This window comes from Dermacentor variabilis, chromosome 9 (genome assembly GCF_050947875.1).
Source record: "Dermacentor variabilis isolate Ectoservices chromosome 9, ASM5094787v1, whole genome shotgun sequence".
NCBI lineage: Eukaryota > Metazoa > Arthropoda > Arachnida > Ixodida > Ixodidae > Dermacentor > Dermacentor variabilis.
In genome coordinates, this window is record NC_134576.1 from 67,129,295 (window position 1) to 67,152,117 (window position 22,823).

Here is a 22,823-nt window from a genome sequence, read left to right on the forward strand (position 1 = left end):
TAATTTAATGACATTATGGAAGCCACAGGCCCATATATTTACTTGTATTCTTATTTGTATTTATCGGGTGACCACGTTTATCCGTTTAACAAATGTTATCGCTCAGTGCAGCGCCCACCTGCATGTATCGGAAGTTTCTCGAATGCTATCAACGGTTCTATCCACTGCTGTCCCCATCGAACTTTGTATAATCTGATTGCATGTATGCGCGACACGAATTGTGTGGTACTTTCCGGAAGGCACGCGGGCACCACCAATTATTTTGAAACGTTCGATGAGACGTATAAAACCGACGCGCTTTCCCCGCACATCAGATTTCGACGATCGCTGACTGAGTTCGCCACTATCGTTGTGCATTCGGTGTAACTTACTTTTGTGGACACAGGTTCACGCAATAAAGTTAGCTTCATCATTCGCAGTTTTGCGATTCTTCTTCCTGACCGTCACTACCACGTGACATGTGGTGGAGGTGCTACTGCTTTCATGTACAGAAGGGCCCCAAGAGCCGCCATCTAAGCCCGAAATCCGAGGACAACAGCAACGTCGCCAAGGGACAGCCAGCTAGCCGTAGGCAGCAAGGAGTGCTACTGGAGTGTGGACCTCACCCCGAGAGTACCATAGGGAGCAAGGCCAAGTCAATGACCTCAATGGCAGCCCCAGCGTCCCCCACCCTGCTGAAACAACATCGGGAGCCACCAAACTTCCGCAGATCACCCACTGAAGACCCATAAAGCTGGCTGGAGACCTATGAAAGAATTGCGACTTTCAACAATTTCAACTCCGAAGATAAGCTGCAGCGTGTATGTATACTTCGCTTTGAAAGACGCCGCCAGAACGTGGTTTGAGAACAGGGAGCCGATCCTGACAACACGGGACCTGTTCCACAACGGCTTCCTCCAAACCGTTACGAGCGTCCTGCCTAAGGAAAGGGCCGGAGCTGTGCTAGAAGCCCGAGTGCAGCTATCCAACGAGACCATCGCGATTTTCGTGGAAGAGAAGGCTCGCCTGTTCAGACACGGCGACCCTGACGGGCCAGAAGAGAAAAACGTACGCTTCTTGATGAGGGGTGTCAAGCAAGAGCTCCCCATCACATTTATATGTCCCCCCACCCAAGACCGTTGCTTACTTCCTTTCCGAGGCTACAACCATTGACAAGGCGATGAAAATGCGGACAAGGCAATATAACCACCGATCGCTGACCACAAACTGCACCCATGTTCAAGCACTCGGCAGCGACAACAGTCGACACAGTTATGGTTTCTTCGTCCGGCCAATTGCATACAATTTTGTAAACCCTGGGTAGCGGATAAAAGGAATACAAAAGGTCACCACTGGACTGTAAACTGTCTGATTTTAAGATATGCGTTCACCAGATAGTTGAGCTCATAGTTTAGCGCGTTCATTTCCTGCCTTGACTTATTTGGCTCTTGTCCGAAGTACAGCTCTTCGGGTAACTTCAGGTAAGGAAGATGTCGATTGGAGACCCCCTGTCACTGAGACACGAGACAAAGCTGACAGCCAAATTAAGCACCATTTTTGTTAGCCAAATGGCAAGCTCTGTCATGGCTATAATGCTACTTTGTCTTTTCGTGCGACTATCGTGACAGACGAAAAGCTGACACCTATTACCTTTTAGTCCGTTGTTGCCGTTGCCGTTTCCCATCTTCTCTTCTGTGTATATGATTAAGTGTCTGAGATTTTAAGATGTCGAATGTACGTCGTGTAGGCAAGAGAACGAATTAGCACTCTAACGTAACACCTATGTCCTAGTGTGAATTTCAGTCAGCTGCTGGTGTAGAAAGCTGTTACATGTGCTGCACTTCAATCAAATGCAGCCTGTTAACTGCTTTTTCTTGCAAGCCGTTTCACATTTTGCTGTATAGCGTCTCCGATTAGCACGCTCACCTGTTTGGGGGATTTCGTGCTGAAGATATTGAACTATTAGGAAAACAAATACGGCAAGAAGACACGCAGCACAGTCGTAGCCATGTCAGTCAACAATGTAGAATTTTGCTGAGGTTCGCCTTTGACTTCTTCAATGCGAATGACCTTCAAATCAGAAGACCTGCGAACCTCTCTCTCTCTCACTGTCTCTGCAGCTGCCGGTTGTCGAAGAAGGCGGGTCGCATCTGCCTGATCTTTCCCTGCACCCTCCAAAGGTCTCGGCGGATGCGCGGGGCAGGCTCAAGAAGGAGACGATGAACTTCGCGGCCCCCATGGTTCAGCGTCTACGGTCTAGCATCGATAGCATGCTAGCAGAACTGGATGCGCAAGGCATAGCGGAGTATTTTCGGTAAAAAGAATGCAGCCTCCCTTCCCTGCGTGCATGCAGTGATTCCCCCAAAGCAGGCTGTAAATATGAATATTTGCGCATGGTGAGGCTTAGTTGCAGGGATACTAATCTGCAACGCTACGTACGTTTACGTTAATCTAGTACTTTTTCAATGCTTTTCTTTAATTCGTTGAAAGAGGATGATTGCTGCTGTAGGAAATGCATAGTCAAACATTGCGGTTCTTGAATTTCGCCCAGAAAGTTTGGATGCAGTACGCCAATGTGCCGCTGCCGAATTTGAGGTATTAGTTCCCATATTTTTTATTCATACCGTTCTTTTTTTGTATATGTGGCGCATCGGAATGCGATAGCAGTGGCCGGCAATCAAACCCGTCACCTCGTTCTCAGCAGCAGAACGCCATGGCCCCCGCGTCCCCCACGGCGGGAATCCACGAAAACTCATTTCAGTTTGAAGGAAAATACAACTCTTCTAAAATAATCATCTAAGACATGGAGTGATGCCAGCAGAAATGTGGATCCAAGAGGATGCAAATAAAAGCACAGCGCTAAGTTTCAGCATCTGTGTATTTGTATCTCGTTTGCCCGCGTTTCTGCTTGCGCTACTAGAAGAAGATGTCATAACGGACCCACATTGCAACCGTCATCTATTTAAGAAAGAGGTAACCATCAAATATTTCGTCGGAAGTGAAGTTCTGAATGTGTTTGGGCACCCATTTCTAAAATTACGACTGATCCATGAAACAAATGTGCGTAGTAATACCCGACTCCCTGGCGTCAAGGCCGAACACATTTGGTCTCACTCACTTGAATCTGCGTAAGCGTAAAATGTTATCGTGATGAAAGGACAGCCCTGTCGTGACGATGGCAATCTTTGTCTTCACGTCAGTTGATTAGCTTACGATACATTTTTGTCGCACACTGGGCCATCTTTTACAGTCCCTTTTGAGCAGTTGAATTAGCGCGAAAAGATGCACTCTTACAAAAGATCCAAGCTCTTCCTCTTGCATGTATTACCTGCCTTGCACTGTTTTCTTTGATATGTTCGTTCTGTTTGCATCTTACTTGTCTACATTATAGTAATTACCGCATTTCATTGCTTTCTCCTGTTTTGGCCCATAATGGCTTGTTTTGTTTTGCTTGTGACCCACTCCTGTATGAGTCTGTAAAGGCTTACGGTATTGGTAAGTAATAAATAAATAAATGAACACTACGCCCAGCTATTTCTTGTTCTAGTTACTCGCAAGCATATCCCCTCATTTATCCGCCTAATATTTTTCTTCAGCTAGCTTAAAGCTGTTGTTGTCATTTTGTGTCATATTACTAATAGTAGTGTATTTATTTCAGGGGTCATATTTTAGGATTACTATACCTCCCCTAAACATTGCTTTTCGTCAAGTAGGACATTTCTGGTGACAGCTACAATGAGCCTATTGGGGCATCCACTCAAACGCTAATAGAACAGCAGGTGGTTGACTCAGCCGTATCAGCTTTGATTGCCTTGTAGTTTCAACTGTGAATACGCCACACAATTTTTTCCTTCGTTACGGAGCAATTCTCCATACCACCCTTCTTATAAAACTGCAGGTATATTTGAAATTTTCCATGACCAGCGCTGAGATTACGCGGCAGATATGAGGGCACTCAAAGCGTTTTTACTCGAGCTTCATCGAAGCACATGGTCATCCCTAATGTGAAGTTAGGTACGCTCTCTGGCGCATGTTTTCACGTTGTTGAAGTGCAAAAACTATATTGCATATTTACAGTCAGCGGCCGCCTCAGGCCCATTCGCCTCGAACTCCAAATTCGCAACATGCAGACAGATACCAAGACATGTAACTTACTACACAAATTCTGCTTATGTGCAAATGGCACATTAGATCTTTTCGCTGCATTTGCCAAGCCGAACTTATCGTGTCTTTGCCTCCCAACGTGTCCGTACTTTTCAAAAACTCTTAACGCCTACCGTTGCCCCTCTGCATTCGCAGGTCCCTGACAGCGGAGACTCATCTGTCGGGTGAGATTGGCGGCCAGCATGCGGCAGAGTACGTGGCCGCGGAGCTACGACGCAGTGGACTCCACCAGGTCATCGAGGTGCCCCACCGCATCACGCACGCGTGAGTCCGCACCTGTGCCTGCTTATTGGAGACTGTTTACGCGGGGAACTGTTCAAGACGCCCCTCACGCGAGTGGCCCTGTGAGCTTGCAGACGAATTCTCCAGTGCTACGAGAAACATTCCGGTAGTACAAGGCAGTCATACTTTTCTTACGCCCGGAAAAGCCTGCACTCGTTTTTATACGTCAACACAGGACAAATATTTTCATCAAATGCCCGTTTTTACCTTAAATACAAAACATCGCATGGTACGATTTGGCTGACCAATCGAAAGTACCTCAATTTTCCGTGTACTTCTACAGGAGGCTGCCGAAAAAAGAAAGCTGTTGCAGCTTAATGAGTTGAGTTGGGTTGAGTTGAGTGGTTGTAGGCTACTGGTGGGATTAGCCTTGCAGTTGCTGCAGGCAGCAGCTTAATGAGGCAGAGCCCAAGTGTTGGAATTGAACATGAAATTATTGAAGGGAACCCCATCCTGACGCGGGAAACATCGATGGAATGAGAGATACACATGACGTCATGTGAGACTAAATACACATAAGTTTAACAGAAAAGAGCCGTAATTATTTCCACTATTGAGCGTCAATAAAGGTTCCATTTCATCCTCCTTAGATAACCTCATGTATACTACAGCCAAGCTTTCTAAAGCCTTACTTGCTTCTGCAAGTTTAAAATCGCCAGACCATCTCGTGAAAATGGCCCTGCAATACTTTTGATCAAAACCTAGAAATGCATTTCACATTAAAATGCGTTATATAATACATCATTTGAACCAAAAAGTACGACATTTCGCTCTGCAGAAGCGGAGTTATTCATAAAAAAAGTGTCATTGAGCCCTTTCGCGAAGATACTGCTCCCTCTTCAATGCCTTTAACTGCGAAGGCTACAGCAGAGCTTTGCCTACTGAACGTCACCATGGCGCGCATTTGCATTTTGATTTTGGATGTTTACGCAGACGCCACTACTTCCGATTTCGGCGCCTACGACGGGCAACACTCCAGGCTAACCCTTAATTTCCAGTTGAGTTCATGATGTCTCATGCAGTAGCTGCGCTACAATGCATTAGACAGCTACGCGCGGTTCTGTTTTGTCTCCACGACTGGCATGAGTAGCACATTTGCTTTCGCGCTTACTCGATAGCACTAACACTGTTTAGGAGTATCGAACAAAACATCGTCTTTTTGTTCACTCGGGCGAGTGCGTCTGCTGTGCGCTCGTAGGGTAAGCCGTAGCTGTCACTCTCTGGACTTGCGTTGAAATGATTCTTCACGTAATGAGCTTCGACCATAATCGCGACACACCTGGGAGGTGCGCAAATCGCGAAGCCACAGACGGCCAGTTCCAGCCAGGTGTTGGTGGTCGGACCGGCCCGCCTCACGCCTGGACCCACGTCACCCAGAGAAACTAATCAGAGCACGCTGCTGTCCCCAGCGGGCTGCAGTGAGGTCAGCGAGCACGCTCGTCGCGGCATTCGGTTGCGAACGCTGCATGTGCGTTACACAGCAGATGTAGCTACGTGCAACTGCAGTGGCTAACTCTAGTATAACTGTGATAAAGAGCAGCCTTTGCTATGTACACAACAGGGTTGGAGTGCGCGCTTGCGCTCATGTGCTCCAGTCTGGCCATGCTAGGTTGGGTTGACCGGCTTTGTCTTGCACCACCTTCGCAGACGTATAATAGCCACGTCCCAATTGCATATTTTAAGGGCTGTTAACAACTCACTACCTAGCGACATCTGCCAAGGCGCCTAGCCAGGAGATGTGAGGCCCGACGGTTACGACATTGATAAACGTTGTGGCCCCGTTTCATTCCTACATAGTCGGGCGCGGCGGAGTCGGCTTATTCGGGAAGTTCTTATTCATTAGAGAAATTTGAAACACTCATTTTTTTTGTTGCTTTAGCCTGTTTAGTAATTTTGCCTCAATAAATACACACAGTAACAGCTAGGAAATACCGCAGTGATCCAAACACCCTTCTTGATTGACGACACTTATCGCCTAATAGCAGCCTCCTATGGGAACCTTGCATATAACGACGTATTCAGAGCGCCGGCCGCTTTCAATCGGGTGAGAAGGCCAAGGGTCACTTCACGCTCCACTGATTTGTGGTTTCTGAACCACTTAAACATTAGAGGTACTTGCAGCAGAATATATGATTATGATAATTTTTTCCTGGGATGGAGGACGCAAAATCAATGTCCTTCAAGCTGTCCGAGGCTGTTTCTCCAAGTAAGGACTGACCCACTCCAATACCGCCTAACGCTCCTTACAATGTGCCTCCCGGATCCGCGCGGCATGAAATATATATATATATATATATATATAGCAGCCGTAGCAGCTCTTGCAGCCGTAGGCTGCAATGCGCCAGTCGTCCCGAAGGATCTTTAAGGTTGGTCAACCAACACAGTGAATGATGGTCGCTGATAACTGGGAAGTGGCGGCCACACAAATATGGGCGAAGTTTCATAACCGCCCATACTACGGCGAGGCATTCTTTCTCAGTTGTGGAGTAATTAGCCTCTGTGCGTGAGAGTGTTCTATTTGGATAGGCAAGTACTCTTTCTGTGCCCTCTTGCCGCTGCACAAGAACAGCTCCCAAGCCAACGTTGCTGGCGTCAGTGTGGAGCAGTGTAGGAGCGGTCTCATCAAAGTAAGCAAGCACGGGAGGCGTCTGGGGACGTGTCCGCAAGTCGCTGAATGCACCTCGCTTCTTACAAAAGCAACCTCGTCTCTCCTCAGGCGAGTTAACGTCGACGCAATGCGAGCAAACCCCGCAATAAACCGTCGGTAATAGGCACAGAAGACCAGGAAGCGGCTGACAGCCTTTTTATCGGATGGTACGGGAAACTGTGCTACGGTGGCAATTTTCTCAGGATCTGGGCGAACACATGCATGGCTGAAGACCTGACTGAGAAAGTGTAGTTCCGCGAAGCCAAAGTGGCACTTCTCCGGCTTCAGGGTGAGGCCGGCGGACCGTATTGGCTGCAGAACCGCTTCAAGCCGCTCGAGGTGTTCTTCAAACGTTGCGGAGAGCACGATGACGTCGCCCAGGTATACTAAACAGGTTTTCCATTTCAGACACGAAAGCACAGTATCTATGAGGCATTGGAACGTAGCAGGGGCAGAGCACAAGCCGAAAGGCAAGACTTTAAATTTGTATAGGCCGTCTGGCGTCACAAAAGCAGTTTTTTCACGGTCTCTCGGGTCTACCTCGATTAGCCAATACCTGCTTTTTAAGTCCATGCAAGAGAAGTAACACGCGTGACGAAACCTGTCGAGTGAATCAACTATATGGGACAGCGGGTACACGTCTTTCTTTGTCACCTGATTCAGTTTTCGGTAGTCCACGCAGAAACGCAAGCTGCCGTCTTTTTTCTTGACTAGAACTACAGGAGATGCCCGGGGACTCGCTGATGGTTGGATCACGTCGTCTTCCAGCATTTTTGTCACTTGTATGGCTTCACGTTCTCTGGGAGCCACATGATAAGATGATACGAATTTTGGTGAATTGGTCTTGTCGTATCCTGTATAATTATCCGATGCTTCGTTAGAGGCGTCCGTTCAGCGCTGGACGTTGACGCAAAGCAGTCATTGAACTTCAACAATAGCGTGAGAAGCCGCTGTCTTTCGTGCTACGACAAAGCAGTGTTGACGTCAAGTGCAGTAGCTGGGTCTTGTGCAGGCGCTTATTCGAGTAGATAACAGCAGTCGCGAACATCCGCAACACCATCAAAATAAGCCACAGTGGTGCCCTCTGGATGGTACCGTCGCTCTGTGCTAAAATTGGTTAGTAACAGGTTCGGGCGCCTATTGGTGACATTTACGATTCCTCGTGCGACCGAGATACCCTCAGTAAGCAACAACATGGTTATTTGGTCGACAACTCCCTGGCAATGAAACGGTGCGTCACATGCTACCGAAACAAGGGTAATGATCGAGGTGGGATGAAGACGTCGTCTTCTGCTAGACGAAAGGAGTTGCGTAGCAGCGATAAGCAATGGACTAAACCAGCGTTTTTTTTTAAAACGTCACCATGCGGTCCGGGATGTTAATTACGGCGCCATATTCTTTCAGGGAATCCATTCCAATAATCAAATATTTACAAGGCACGGGAACAACCATGAAAGCGGCCACGAAAGTAGAATCCCGGATGCTAATTCTTGCAGTACATCTTCCAGTAGGCATCAGTAATTGCCCGCCTGCCGTCCTTATGTGAGGTCCCGTCCATGGCGTCTTTATTTTCTTCAGGGAGTGGACGAGTTCCTGACTCATTATAGAGAAGTGGGCACCAGTGTCGACTAACGCTCTCACCGGCTGTCCATCCACCAAAACATCAATGTCGGCGCTCACAATTTCTTCAGTGTCGGGGTTTATTGTGCGGCGAGAGTTTTGGGGGCTTTTTATTGTCTTGCGGTGGGCCTGCAACCTTACCCCCAGAGGTCATCTCCTTCAGTTGCGCCGGCGTGGGCGGGACGACCTTCATCGTCGGAGGTCATCAAAAGTACGTCCAGAAGGGGAAAGCATCTGACGTGGAGGGGTTGGAGAGCGCGACCAACGGCCGAAATCGGACTGAACATACGGCACGGATTCGTCATTCGGGTGTGCTATTGGAGGTCCCTGACAAGCAGTTTCGTCACGGCGTAGCATGGAGTCGTCGTTTGCACGTCGGCCATAGGACCACGGACCAAAAGGTCGAAATGATGTGTCGCGATGCCAGCAATGACGCGAAATGAGGCCGGCACCTCCGCAGTGAAAACAGAGTGGGCGCCTATCGACGCTGCGCCATGCGTCGGTTCTCCGAAATAGCGGCCGTCCCGTGGTGTCATGTTGTGGCGTTGACGAAGGCGCTGTGAACGGCGGCTAGTGGTGTGACTGCAGCTGCGTAACGGGTTGCGCACCTCAAGGCTCCTCTAGCGGCGGCGACCAAGTTGCGACTGTCGGAGGCTGGTGGTATGGTGGCGTGGTTGTAACGGGCGGTGGACATGGGATAGCGGCTGCGTGAGTCATGGGACGCAGGTGCCCTTGAAGATCGGCTACCGGTAATGTCTGCCTGATTTCGTCACACACCACTCCGGCGATTGGCGCTACGGGTCTATCCACTGTCGGTGTCAGAATCTTTTGCATTTCCTCTCTGACGAGTTCTCTGATCAGTTTTCGCAAAGTGTTCTGTCACTCGTAAGTCACTGCGGTGGCATTGATTGTGGTGCTGGTGGACACTCGATCGTACTGCCTGCGACTCTGATGAAGGGCCCGCTCAATAGCTGTAGCCTCTTTGATAAAGCCAACTACGGTAACTGGTGAATTCCACACAATGCCCGCGGAATACTGCTCTTTTACACCTCGCATGAGGTAGCGCAACTTTCTTCAGTCATGTTCGGGTCGGCTCTACGAAAGAGGCGGGCCATGTCCTCGGCGACTATTGTGACCGACTCATTAGGTTCTTGTACCCATAGCTCCATCATCTGCTGGGCGCGGTCGCGTCGATCGGCACTCGCAAAATTATCCGTAATTTTCTGACGAAAGTCATTCCATGTCGTTAGGTTAGCTTCGCGGTTCTCGTACCAAGTACGGCCACTGTCGTCAAGGGCGAAATAGACATGCGAGAGCTTTTGCTGCTTAGTCCGCTGATTAATCTGTGCGACGCGTTCGTACTTGTCAAGCCAGTCTTCAATGTCTTCGAAGACTGCACCGCGATAGCGATCGGGAATCAGAGAATGCAGAATGGTTACTTGCTGTGGACTCGGTTGGTTTGGGGCGCTTGCCGTGGGCTGGTTTCAGCCATTGCGAGGTGTGGATCTCATATATATATATATATATTATGGTAGCAGACATGCTTAATGTAACATGGAATATGGTCAAATAATTGCCGCAACTATTTAGCAGTATGTTGCATGCATTTGGCAGTGACCACCTGGACCATTGTCCAGCTCTCATCACCAAAAGTATGTAACCTGTTCTGGCTCTGTATTCTAAGTCTCATTTGCTTTCAATATGTTTGCGTAGCTTCAGCAATACAATAATGAAGACTTCGCATTGTGCCACAATTCATTCCGTTAGTACGACAGCTTGAATGAAACACTTTTTTCTTATATTGACACATGTACTTATCTTTATCGGCCGACCACATTTCGCCACCTAACAAATGTAATCGCACAGCGCGGGACGCGCCTGCATGTATCCGAAGTTTCTGGAAAGGTATAGATACTTCTACCCGGCTATCTGTTGTCGCCGAACGTTGTGTTATCTGATTTCATCGTGTGGCGCGAATGGTGTAGAACTTTGTGGAAGGTACGCGGGTCCGAACGATTAGTCTGCAACATTCGACGACTGCTGTATAAAAGCCGACGCGCTTGACTCGCTGATCAGATTTTACGACGATCGCCGACTGTGTTCGCCGCTCTCGTTGTGCTTTAAGTGTAGCTTGTTTTGTGGGCACAGGTTCACCCAATAAAAGCTAGTTTTTGCCTTTCACAGTTTGCTACTGTGTTCTTTGACGTCACGACCACGTGACATCTGGTGGAGGTGCTTTGCGTTCATGTACCGGACGCCCCCACAAAGCCGTGACCCAAGCCGGCACTCGGAAGACACCAACGCCGCCAAGAACCAGCGAGGTGGCCGCAGGCTGCAAGGACTGCCCCCGGAGCACGGACTTTTGCCTGATACGACTAGGAAGATGGCCACCAAGTCCACCCCAATGGCAGCCCCAGCGTCACCCGTCGTGCTGCAGCAGCCCAGGGAGCCTCCGACGTTCCGCGGTTCAACTTTCGAGGACCCGGAAAGCTGGCTTGAGACGTACGAGAGAGTCGCTACCTTTAACAACTGGAACAGCGACGACAAACTGCGATATGTCTTCTTCGCTTTGGATGACGCGGCCAGGACGTGGTTTGAGAACCGAGAAGCCACCTTAACGACCTGGGAACTTTTCCGAAGTGGCTTCCTGCAGACATTCGCAAGCGTCGTACGCCGAGAACGAGCCCAAGCGCTATTAGAAACCCGGGTGCAGCTACCTAATGAGACGACCGCGATCTACACGGAAGAAATGAGCCGTCTCTTCCGCCACGCCGACCCTGAAATGCCCGAGGAGAAGAAAGTCCGCCTACTGATGCGTGGTGTGAAGGAGGAACTTTTTGCCGGAATGGTACGAAGCCCACCGAAGACCGTCGACGAGTTTCTTCGCGAGGCCACCAGCATCGAGAAGACACTCGAGATGCGAAACCGGCAATTTGACCGCCGCACAAACTCGACAAACTACGCCGGAGTTCAATCACTGGCCACCGACGACCTGCGCGAGACTATCCGAGCGGTCGTGCGGGAGGAGCTACAAAAGTTGTTCCCACCATCACAGCCTCAAGTGGCTTCGATTGCCGACGCCGTGCGTGAGGAGCTCCAACAACAACTTGGAGTAGCCCCTGTATCGCCCCAGCCTGAGCCGCAAGCGATGACCTACGCCGCCGTCGCACGCCGTCAAGGTCCCCCTCCGCGACCGCGCCAGGGCCCTGTCACGCCGCAGTTCCGTCGTCCGCCGCCGCCAGCGCCAGCACGACCACCCGTCGCCCAGCGCACCTACGCGAGGAAGACGGACATTTGGCGCGCTCCTGACCACCGCCCGCTCTGCTTCCACTGCGGAGAAGCGGGGCACATCTACCGCCGATGCCCATACCGCGACTTGGGACTGAGAGGGTTCGCCGTCAACGCGCCGCGTCCACAGCTTGGAGAGCGCCCACGTGACATCGCCGACTACCTCGCCGCTACTCAGTGGAGCCCTCGACGGCCGTCCCGTTCGCCATCACCAGGCCGCTACCTGTCGCCGCAGCGCCGACCATACACTGGCCCAGTCCGGGGCCGGTCAGCGAGCCCATATCCGGAAAACTAAAAGCAGCAACCGATGGACGTGCGGTTGCTGTTCGTCGAACTGACGAAGATCCTCCGCCGCCGACGAAGACACCGACGAAACTACCTCGACTACATAACGACACGCCGCCGTCCCGACGAAATCAGGAAGCCAAGACTACACCGACGAAAGAAGACTTAACGTCGCGACGTACCAGCTTCAGTTCAACACGACGCAGCCGTGATCCGACGCCAAGACCCAACTGCAACGCAAGAAAAAGAACCACCGACCTCGACGTGCTCCTAGACGGCCACGCAGTCACCGCCTTAGTCGACACAGGCGCCGATTACTCAGTCATGAGTGGACACATCGCCGTCCAGTTGAAGAAGGTTAAGACTGCATGGGAAGGCCCTCAAATTCGGACCGCTGGAGCACACCTGATTACGCCGACAGGAATGTGCACGGCAAGAATTACCATCCACGACCGGACTTACCCTGTCACCTTCGTTACCCTCCAACAGTGTTCACGAGACGTCATTCTCGGCATGGACTTCCTCAACCAACACGGCGCAGTCATCGACCTGAAGTCGAAGTCAATAACGCTGTCGGAAGATCATGCGATACCGCCGGAGAGCCCTCGTAGTCACCACGCCTTGAGTGTGCTCGAACATCACGTGAGCATCCCGCCTCGCTCCAGCATTTTTATTTCGGTCGGCACCGAAACACCCGCTGACGTAGAAGGCGTCATCGAAGGCGACCAACGTCTACTACTAGACCGTGAAATTTGCGTCGCAAGAGGGATCGCTCGACTGCACGGAGGACACACGAAAGTGTTCCTGAGAAACTTCAGCCAGGAGTTCAAGCACATCAACAAGGGCACGACGATCGCATACATCGAGGAAATTCTGGAAAACCGCAATGCGCTTGTCCTCTCTGATTCTGCCGCATCTACCCCGACGAGCGTAGTTCCCGAGCCAAACTTCGACATAAATCCAAGTCTCCCCACGGTTAAGCAACAACAGCTCAGAAGTCTACTTCAACAATACAAAGAGTGCTTTTCGACGTCATCAAGGATTCCACGAACCCCAGTCGCAAAGCATCGCATAATAACCGAAGAGGGCGCTCGACCTCTCCGCCAGAGCCCATACCGAGTTTCGACGCGAGAACGTGAAGCTATAAGGCACCAAGTCGACGAAATGCTGCGCGACGACATCATCCAGCCGTCCAAAAGCCCGTGGGCATCTCCTGTAGTCTTGGTGAAAAAAAAGGACGGAACCCTGCGTTTCTGCGTCGATTATCGTCGTCTGAACAAGATCACGAAGAAGGACGTCTACCCCCTCCCACGGATAGACGACGCACTGGATCGGCTCTGCAACGCTAAATACTTCTCGTCAATGGACCTCAAGTCTGGCTATTGGCAAATAGAAGTCGACGAAAGAGATCGCGAAAAGACGGCCTTCGTCACCCCAGACGGCCTCTACGAGTTCAAGGTTATGCCATTCGGACTGTGCTCGGCACCTGCAACGTTCCAGCGCGTGATGGACACAGTTTTAGCAGGATTGAAGTGGCAGACCTGTCTCGTTTACTTGGATGACGTCGTCGTCTTCGCCGGAAATTTCGACGATCACCTGAGGCGGCTTGCGACAGTACTAGAGGCCATCAAGTCATCAGGGCTCACTCTGAAGCCGGAAAAGTGTCGATTCGCTAACGATGAGCTTTTGTTCCTAGGCCAAGTCATCAGCAAATCAGCAGTACGCCCCGACCCACAGAAGACAGCTGCCATCGCAAAATTCCCGCAGCCAACCGACAAGAAGGCAGTGCGCAGATTCCTTGGCATGTGTGCCTACTATAGGCGCTTTGTCAAGGACTTTTCACGCATCGCGGAGCCGCTAACACATCTAACCAAATGTGATGTCGAGTTCAAGTGGGAAACGCCGCAGGCCAAGGCATTTCAAGAACTCAAACGACGGATGCAGTCGCCGCCGGTACTTGCACACTTCGACGAGGACGCCGATACCGAAATTCACACTGACGCCAGTAGCCTAGGCCTCGGTGCCGTTTTAGTCCAGAGGAAAGAAGGACTTGAACGGGTTATATCGTATGCTAGCCGGTCGCTGTCAAAAGCGGAAAGCAATTATTCTACGACTGAAAAGGAATGCCTCGCCATCATTTGGGCTACAGCTAAATTCCGCCTTTACCTCTATGGCAGGCCATTCAAAGTCGTCAGCGACCACCATGCGTTGTGTTGGCTAGCTAACTTAAAGGACCCTTCAGGACGGCTGGCGCGGTGGAGCCTCAGACTACAAGAATATGACGTCACGGTAATATACAAGTCCGGAAGAAAACACTCCGACGCCGACTGCTTATCACGCGCCCCCATCGATCCCCCGCCGCAAGACGACGAGGACGACGACGCCTTCCTTGGGATAATAAGCGCGGAAGACTTCACTAAACAGCAACGAGCAGACCCGGAGCTAAAAGGCCTCGTCGATTATTTGGAAGGGAACACCGACGTTGTCCCTAGGGCATTTAAGCGCGGGTTGTCTTCGTTCACGCTACAAAACAACCTGCTCGTGAAGAAGAACTTCTCACCAGTCCGCGCCAGCTACCTTCTTGTTGTACCGTCAGCGCTGCGTCCAGAAATACTGCACGCCCTACACGACGATCCAACCGCTGGGCACCTCGGGTTCTCCCGGACGCTGTCGCGAATACAGGAAAGGTATTACTGGCCGCGTCTGACCGCCGACGTCGCCCGTTACGTCAAGACATGCCGAGACTGTCAACGACGCAAGGCACCACCGAGAAGGCCAGCAGGATTACTACAGCCGATCGAACCTCCTCGCCGACCATTCCAGCAGATTGGGATGGATTTGTTGGGGCCGTTTCCGATGTCAACATCCGGGAATAAGTGGATCGTCGTGGCGACGGACTATCTCACCCGCTTTGCTGAAACTAAAGCTCTACCAAAAGGCAGCGCAGCCGAAGTGGCGAAATTTTTCGTCGAGAACATCCTGCTGCGACATGGTGCTCCTGAAGTCCTCATCACCGACAGAGGAACGGCTTTTACAGCAGAGCTCACCCAGGCCATTCTGCAGTACAGCCAGACAAGCCACAGGAGGACAACTGCCTACCATCCGCAGACGAATGGTCTCACGGAGCGCCTGAACAAGACCCTCGCCGACATGCTAGCAATGTATGTCGACGTCGAGCACAAGACTTGGGACGCGGTCCTGCCGTATGTAACCTTCGCTTACAACACGGCGGTGCAAGAAACAACACAGATCACGCCGTTTAAGCTGGTTTACGGCAGGAATCCGACGACGACGCTCGACGCCATGCTGCCCCACGTCACTGACGAAGAGAATGTTGACGTCGCTAGCTATCTCCAGCGCGCCGAAGAAGCCCGACAGCTCGCCCGCCTGCGGATCAAGAACCAACAGAGGACCGACAGCCGACACTACAACCTCCGACGACGCTTCGTCGAGTACCAGCCCGGCGACCGAGTTTGGGTTTGGACACCGATACGCCGACGAGGACTGAGTGAGAAACTATTGCGCCGCTATTTCGGACCCTACAAGGTCATTCGACCGACGTATTGGCGCACTGGACTATGAGGTCGTGCCAGACGGAATTTCGCATTCACAGCGGCGCCGCGCACGATCTGAAGTGGTCCACGTGGTGCGTCTGAAACCCTTTTACGGACGCTGACTAACTTCCTTATTTTGTTGTTTTCTTTGCTACGGGTGTTTTTCTTATTTCGTTTGTATGCAGCATCGGGTCGATGCTTTTTTAAGAGGGGGGGGGGGGGTATTGACACGTGTACTTATCTTTATCGGCCGACCACATTTCGCCACCTAACAAATGTAATCGCACAGCGCGGGACGCGCCTGCATGTATCCGAAGTTTCTGGAAAGTTATAGATACTTCTACCCGGCTATCTGTTGTCGCCGAACGTTGTGTTATCTGATTTCATCGTGTGGCGCGAATGGTGTAGAACTTTGTGGAAGGTACGCGGGTCCGAACGATTAGTCTGGAACATTCGACGACTGCTGTATAAAAGCCGACGCGCTTGACTCGCTGATCAGATTTTACGACGATCGCCGACTGTGTTCGCCGCTCTCGTTGTGCTTTAAGTGTAGCCTGTTTTGTGGGCACAGGTTCGCCCAATAAAAGCTAGTTTTTGCCTTTCACAGTTTTGCTACTGTGTTCTTTGACGTCACGACCACGTGACAATATCATATAATTATTATAATTATCATCATATATTATTCAGTATCATATAATTATTCAGCTAGAATATTGAGCAGAACGTGATTAAGGGGAAGCTTTAGCTCGGGCCCAACTTTGACGCGGCCTATTCAAATATATGTAAAACGCAAAAACGTTTTTCTGAGATAACTCCTTAACCAATTTTAATGAAAGTTGTTGCATTTGAGAGAGAAAGGTAAATTCTAGTGACTGTAGGAAGCGGAATTTCGATTTAGGGCTTGCGTTTCGTTAAAAAGATTTTCAAATGTTTGAGAGACTGAGAAAAATAGAAGCACGAAGTTCACAAATTCATAGCTCTGCATCAAGAAAAGTTATCTCGCTTCTGTAAACAGCATCCATTAGACCATTCAAAGCGGACAAATTTGGTATATCATTTTACATCTTTTGTGAATTTGTTGCGCTGGTTACACGGGTTCTGCAAAAGCTATATTTCCGTATTATTAAATTTTTTGATATTCATGTGTAATATATCAATTTTGTCCGCTGTAGATGTACTATTCTATGCGACTTACAGAATTGCATTATCATATTTCGTTGCCGAGTTGCCGAGTTGTAAACTTGATAGTTTCGTTTTTTGAAAATGTTCGATTTTTGCCAATTATTTATAAAAAATTGACGACCTCACTCGAAAATTCGAAACGGACAGTCACTAGACTTTAAGTTTTTCTTTTAAATTCAACAAATCTCGTCAAGTTTGGTGCAGCGGTTGCCGAGAAAAGCGAATTCTCCTTTTACATGTATTTAGATAGGAGCACCCGAGCTAAAGCTTCCTCTTATGGGTGAACTTGTGCAAGAATTGAGTTTGAAAAACACACGAAGCAATAAACCATGCAACGTTCATTCAGGTCAATAAGAAAGCATCCCATGCTAAGCAAGTCCAGAAAAGTAACTCTAATAATTCAGAAACAGCCCTAGGAAAGTTGGGTGTTTCACCTGAAAAAGGTATAAATTTACAGCGGGTGTGCAAGGATTATGAGCTCTCTGCATGCATCAAATTTTCGCGCGCTTTTTGAAAAAAAAAAGAAACTGTAACGTGGGAAACAAGGTGGTAAACTGGCCCTGATTATTTCTTGAAACATCCTATTGCACCAAGCTGTTGTGGTGATAACTTTCGGCTCAGTGCTAATTGTCATTTCCTACTCGGCATCTAAATGAATGCACCCACCCTCCCCTAGTTGAAATCTTTGTGTAGCAAGACTACAAGAATAAATGCAGAATAAATGATGCCCAACTGACGCTTCCCTGGATACCTTTACCAAAGAAGCACACCAGGGCACACTAGATGGTAGAAGATCTGTGAGGCACCTTGCATAGGTCTAGTAGGCGTGCCCGAAAAGAAACCGTTTGCTCCACATGAGGCACCGAGCTAAATCAAGCAAGCATTAGTGAGATCACCAGAAATCAAGTGGTTCAATGAGCTTTAAAAGCTGAAATCCATCAGGAAAGGAAAGACCATATGAAGCAGTTTTGTAGCGAAGTAATAAAAAATGGTGATATAACGCGATGTTTCAATCTAAATGACGGGAAGCCTATTTGAGTCGGCCAAGTAGTAGCAGTGAAGTGCATGAAAAGTCTACAGCCCCGTCGCTTGCAGCTGTTAGATATCTGTTTCATAAGCAAGTATATTGCATGACCAGGCAAGAATATTGGTGTGAGATGTATGCGCAGAAAAGTACGACAGATACCTGAATACATGTAGGTCTTCTATACCCATTGTGCATGCTTTCTAGGACATTGTACATGTCCATTCTAGGAAATTGATCACGAATGGAAACAGGCCCAGTAGTACATGCCGAGTGGCTCAAATGGTCTACTCAGCAGGACAACAGTAGCTACGCAAGGTGAAAACAAGAGACGCAGAAAGTTTCGCGTTATTAATACCACGTGTCTAACACTTTAGGAAGGACAAAACAACGAGAAAGGCAAGGGCAGAAACAAAGAAAGAAAATGAGAAATAACTGTGGACACACGAAAACTGTTTTACCATTCCTTATGTCTGATTAGCAAGGATAGGCTCCAGCATGTCCTGGTCTTACACTTGTACGATACTCCTCCGGAGCTTGAATGATCGAGCGACGGAACGTTTCAAGATTTATAAGTGTGGGATACTAAACAAACGCAGTCGTTTACACCAAATAAGAATAACTTTCCGTTTTTCTTCCAGACTTTCTTTCTTTTTCAATTCTCTTTATAGCTTACCTCAATTGTGTTTTAACTGCTTAATTTCTACTTTGCGTTGTAAATGTTCCTCGCATATACTTCACTTTATTCTTATTTTTCATGGATGCCCTACGCATTGTTTAGCAAATGCAAAAACAAGCAAGACGGGTTTTACGTGATAATATCACCGTGGCATAAAGTTATAGGTGGAGAAGGCAGTCATTTTTTTTAACAGAAATAGCACCACAACCTCCAGATTTTGTAGGAAGCAGAAAGAAAAATAACGTAGAGGGCCGTAAATCTCGATAGGCAAAAATAGATATATCTAGCGCAAATGAAGTATACTTATGTTTTATTGTTTTGTTCTCTCTATCATCAGGTACCCAGACACAAGCAACGCTAACAAAGTGAGTACTCATTGGATTCTTCCACAACTTTTGTGATCCTTTCATTCGCATATTTTTCGCTTCGCACGAGCCTCTCTTGACGTAGCGCGTGCTTCAGTGTGCCTGTAAAATAGCAACCCTCTGGTGCTGTGCGAAACTACTTGACCAATATGTTGTGACACGAGTACCATCGAGTGACAACGCTATTTTCTTACGATGGTTAAGAGGAAGCTTTAGCTCAGGCCCAACGCCGATGCCGCCTATTAAAATGCATCTAAACTGCAGAGACTTATTTCTGGAATAACCACTAGGGTGATTTTATATAAATTTGTTGCATTTGAGAGAAAAAGTTAAATTCTAGTGACCATTTCAAGCGGGAGTTTCATTTCAGGCCCGAATTTTTAGCAGAAGCTTTTACAATTTGGTGAGTTCGAAAAAATAGAAGAAAGAAGTTTACAAATTCGTAGTTCTGCACTAAGAACAGATATCGCAGTTCTGTAAACTGCATCCGTTAGAGCATTCTAAGTGGGCCATTTTGCTATACTAATTGCTGTCCTACGTGTATTTGTCGTATGGTTCACAAAGGTTTTGCAAAAAGTCCTACTCACATATTACTATGTATTTGAGAGTCATGTATAATACGCCAATACGGTCCGCTTTAGATGTACTTTTAGATTCAATTCATAGAATTGGGATATCAGTTTTTGTTGCTCGGTTACAACGTTCTAAACTTCGTAGTCTTCTGAAAATTTGTGATATTCAGCAACATTTCTCAGAAAATTGCCGACCTAAATCGAGAATTCGCTGCCAAGAATCACTAGATCTTAATTTTTCCATTAAATGCAACACACCTAATGAAATTTGGTGCACTGGTTGCTAAAGAAACCATTTCTCCTTTCCCATGTATTTGTACATCAGCCGTCTAGATGAAGTTTTCTCATAAAGAAAGCACACTTACTCCACCACAAAATCTGAACGATTCCGTGTCCTGGGTCCGTATGTTCCAGATACTTCGTACCATGGATATTGAATTCTTCAGTTTAATAATGTTTCTCACAGAATGCTGGTGAATTACCGGTACTTGTTCAAGTGCATAGCTCGGGCACTTACGCTTATCAGTGGGGCCAAGTGAAGGGATGGACCCCCACACTCGGAAGAGCATCGCTGTAAGCAATGAGAGCTAAAGCATTCATTTGTAGTAGTTGTTTTAGAGAGCGAAAATCAATGAAAAAGCCCAAAAATGCCACCAGTACCAATCCTATAAACGGCTTTGTGCAGTTTTTAGTAATTACGTGTGCTCAAGGATGCGAGTTACTTCGTTCTAATACTTGCCAATACAGCTTTCTATATAAGAAATGAACCACTATCCCCAACAACTACTTAAGGCAGAGAAGGGTAGGTGCTCCAGCTAGAATCCACTGCAGTACATTGCGACACGGCTCTAGCCGTTTCCATCTCTTCCAGATCTCTCTCATCTAGTGCAGCAATTTTGCACTCGGGAACGCCTATAGCTTGCACTTTAGAGCCTAAATATGCGACTTCACGCCTTGGTCACTCCGCACCAGACGTCCCAGACACTGCTCTCGAACCTCTCCGATTATATTATAAAAAAAATTCTCGTTAACTGTTTTGGTGCACTATTTGACATCATGAACTATTTTTGACAGAATTCTTTTTATTTCTGTCTCTTACAGCGATGTGAATGCTCCCGTGGTGGGCGAAGCCTAAGTTGCGAAAACACAGCCGCAAAAATTCAGTACTGCACAGAATGCCATAAAATGTTGCTGGTTGCAAGAAATAATTCCGCTTTAATATTATGTGCTATTGGTGGCCACTGCGTTGTCTCATGATCTGCTTTGTGGTGAAGCAATTCTGCGATTCTGCGCCCATTTTGACTATCTTTACAAAATCCTATAATACTCACAGACACAACACAACTGCATCGTGGGGCTGGAGAGTTGGCAATGAGTGCGTGAAAAAAAAAAGAACATTGAAGTCAATGGCCGAGCATTTTCGAAGTGGACGAGGCCCAAACTCACACAAAGAAAGACATGCGAAATGCATAATGTTGAGGCGCATGCAGACATGCCATGCCGTCATGTAAAAAAAGGCATGCCTAAATTATTTGGAAGAGAGTATAAAAAATGTATTTTCCCAAAAGTTTGATGAGAGTCATTTAGGGAATATATATTTTTTTTATGTTGAACGGCCATCGCGTCCCCGCGTGCCGGCCCTGTCGCGCCTGTCGCTTCTCATGCAGCGGAGAGATGCGGCGTTGTGTTTTCCCGTTTTTGGCAACCTTGAAATAGTGTGTCTGGCTGGCACAAAGTTTCGCAAGGGCATAAAAGGCCCTCAATGAGTACTGGGAGTGGGTATTTCACCGCAATGTTTTTGCATTGGTGCAGGTACCACCGACGCAGTAGAATGTAGATTCTGTGCATGGTTTTGGTGTATTCGGGAGGTTCCGGTCTTTACTGCAATCGCTGACGGAGGGTTCTTGACATTTGAAACACCTGTGGGCTGTCGGGTCTTTCTTTATTACCACGCTTTCTTTTCATATGACTCACCCCTAGGGTGCCCAGCGTCTCCCACTTACGCCATCAACCTCAATTTTCGGCTCCCTCCGATCTGAACGAGATCCACTTTCCTGCAGGACACCTTCGGAGCTTGTAGCTTTGGGCGTACTGTAGCGCATGCGCCATAACGTCTAGCACAACCTCTCCCCAGGAATGAGTGTCAGCCTAGGTTGGCGGCAAGCCGAAGTGTTGGTAGTAATGCATGTCCCACGCACATTTTTCACGCGCCCCTCAAATAGTGCAGCAGCATGATTGATCACAATTTTCAGAATAAAATGGGAGAGGGTCGATGGCAATGTCTGGGACGGTAGTCGTGGAATGGCACCTTACCTCGATCATTATAACGTTCCATTGGGCTAACTGTTTAGTCACAGGTGCTGAGTAAAAATTATTTGCAGTTTAGATTTAAATTAACAGATAAGGCAGAATTAGTCGCCGAACGCGCATTTGTTGCTCCAGTTATTCTGGTATTGCTTTATCTTGCTCCAGCTGCAACTGTTGGAAGCCAACGGCACCGTTCTCCACGAGGCCACATTCATCGAGAAGAAAGAGACTGGCAAGATGAGTGTGGTGACCGGCTACCTGGCCTTCTCGCCGAACGGCTCAGTCGAGGTTCGTCTGATAAGAAAGATTTTGCGCTTCCTCTAGTAAGGTGTGGTCCCGTCGCTGTTTTGTATAGGAAACGTGCACCAGGTTTACAGCGTAGTGGCATTCATTTTTTCTCTGATACCGGAAAATAGTCCCTTGGCAGGTGCAGGACGGCATATGAGCGCATTCACGATTCGGAGTTAACGGAGAAAATTAATAGCAGATTTCGAAGCCTTCAATGTTTTGGTGCGCAGCAAATATGTATTGCTTTATGGCCGTAGGCCACCGCAGCAACCAAAGTTGGACAAGTAAAGCTGGCGCTCGACTGTGTTCTTTCCTTTCTTTTCGTTTTCATGAAATGTATTTCGCTTCACAATCAAGTATAGCTAGGGAATCTAAGCACCAAGTTGCACGAGGAGTCCTTTTGAAGCAAAATCACTCAACTTCCAGTTGGTTTTTAATGGCCGTCTGATTAGAAGTAACTGACTATATACATTCAGAAAATATGTTGAGAGCTGTTAGGAAACTTGACCCGTGCTTAGGTTATGATGTTTCTCAGACCTTCTCTGTCAAGCTGTTTCTCAAAGATGTGACTGGTCGAATTAGCAACG

The 22,823-nt window shown here is 48.3% G+C and overlaps 1 protein-coding gene across 1 annotated transcript in view; it reads left to right on the forward strand.

Moving 5' to 3' along the window:
- The first annotated feature begins 747 nt into the window (after positions 1–747).
- Positions 748–22,823, forward strand: part of LOC142558392 (N-acetylated-alpha-linked acidic dipeptidase 2-like) — a 58,921-nt gene continuing 36,845 nt past the window's right edge. Inside the window, exons 1-5 of the mRNA XM_075670533.1 lie at positions 748–1,047; positions 2,100–2,293; positions 4,279–4,407; positions 19,042–19,069; positions 22,114–22,236. Coding sequence (XP_075526648.1) covers positions 748–1,047; positions 2,100–2,293; positions 4,279–4,407; positions 19,042–19,069; positions 22,114–22,236 — 774 coding nt within the window. The remainder of the gene's footprint in view (positions 1,048–2,099; positions 2,294–4,278; positions 4,408–19,041; positions 19,070–22,113; positions 22,237–22,823) is intronic.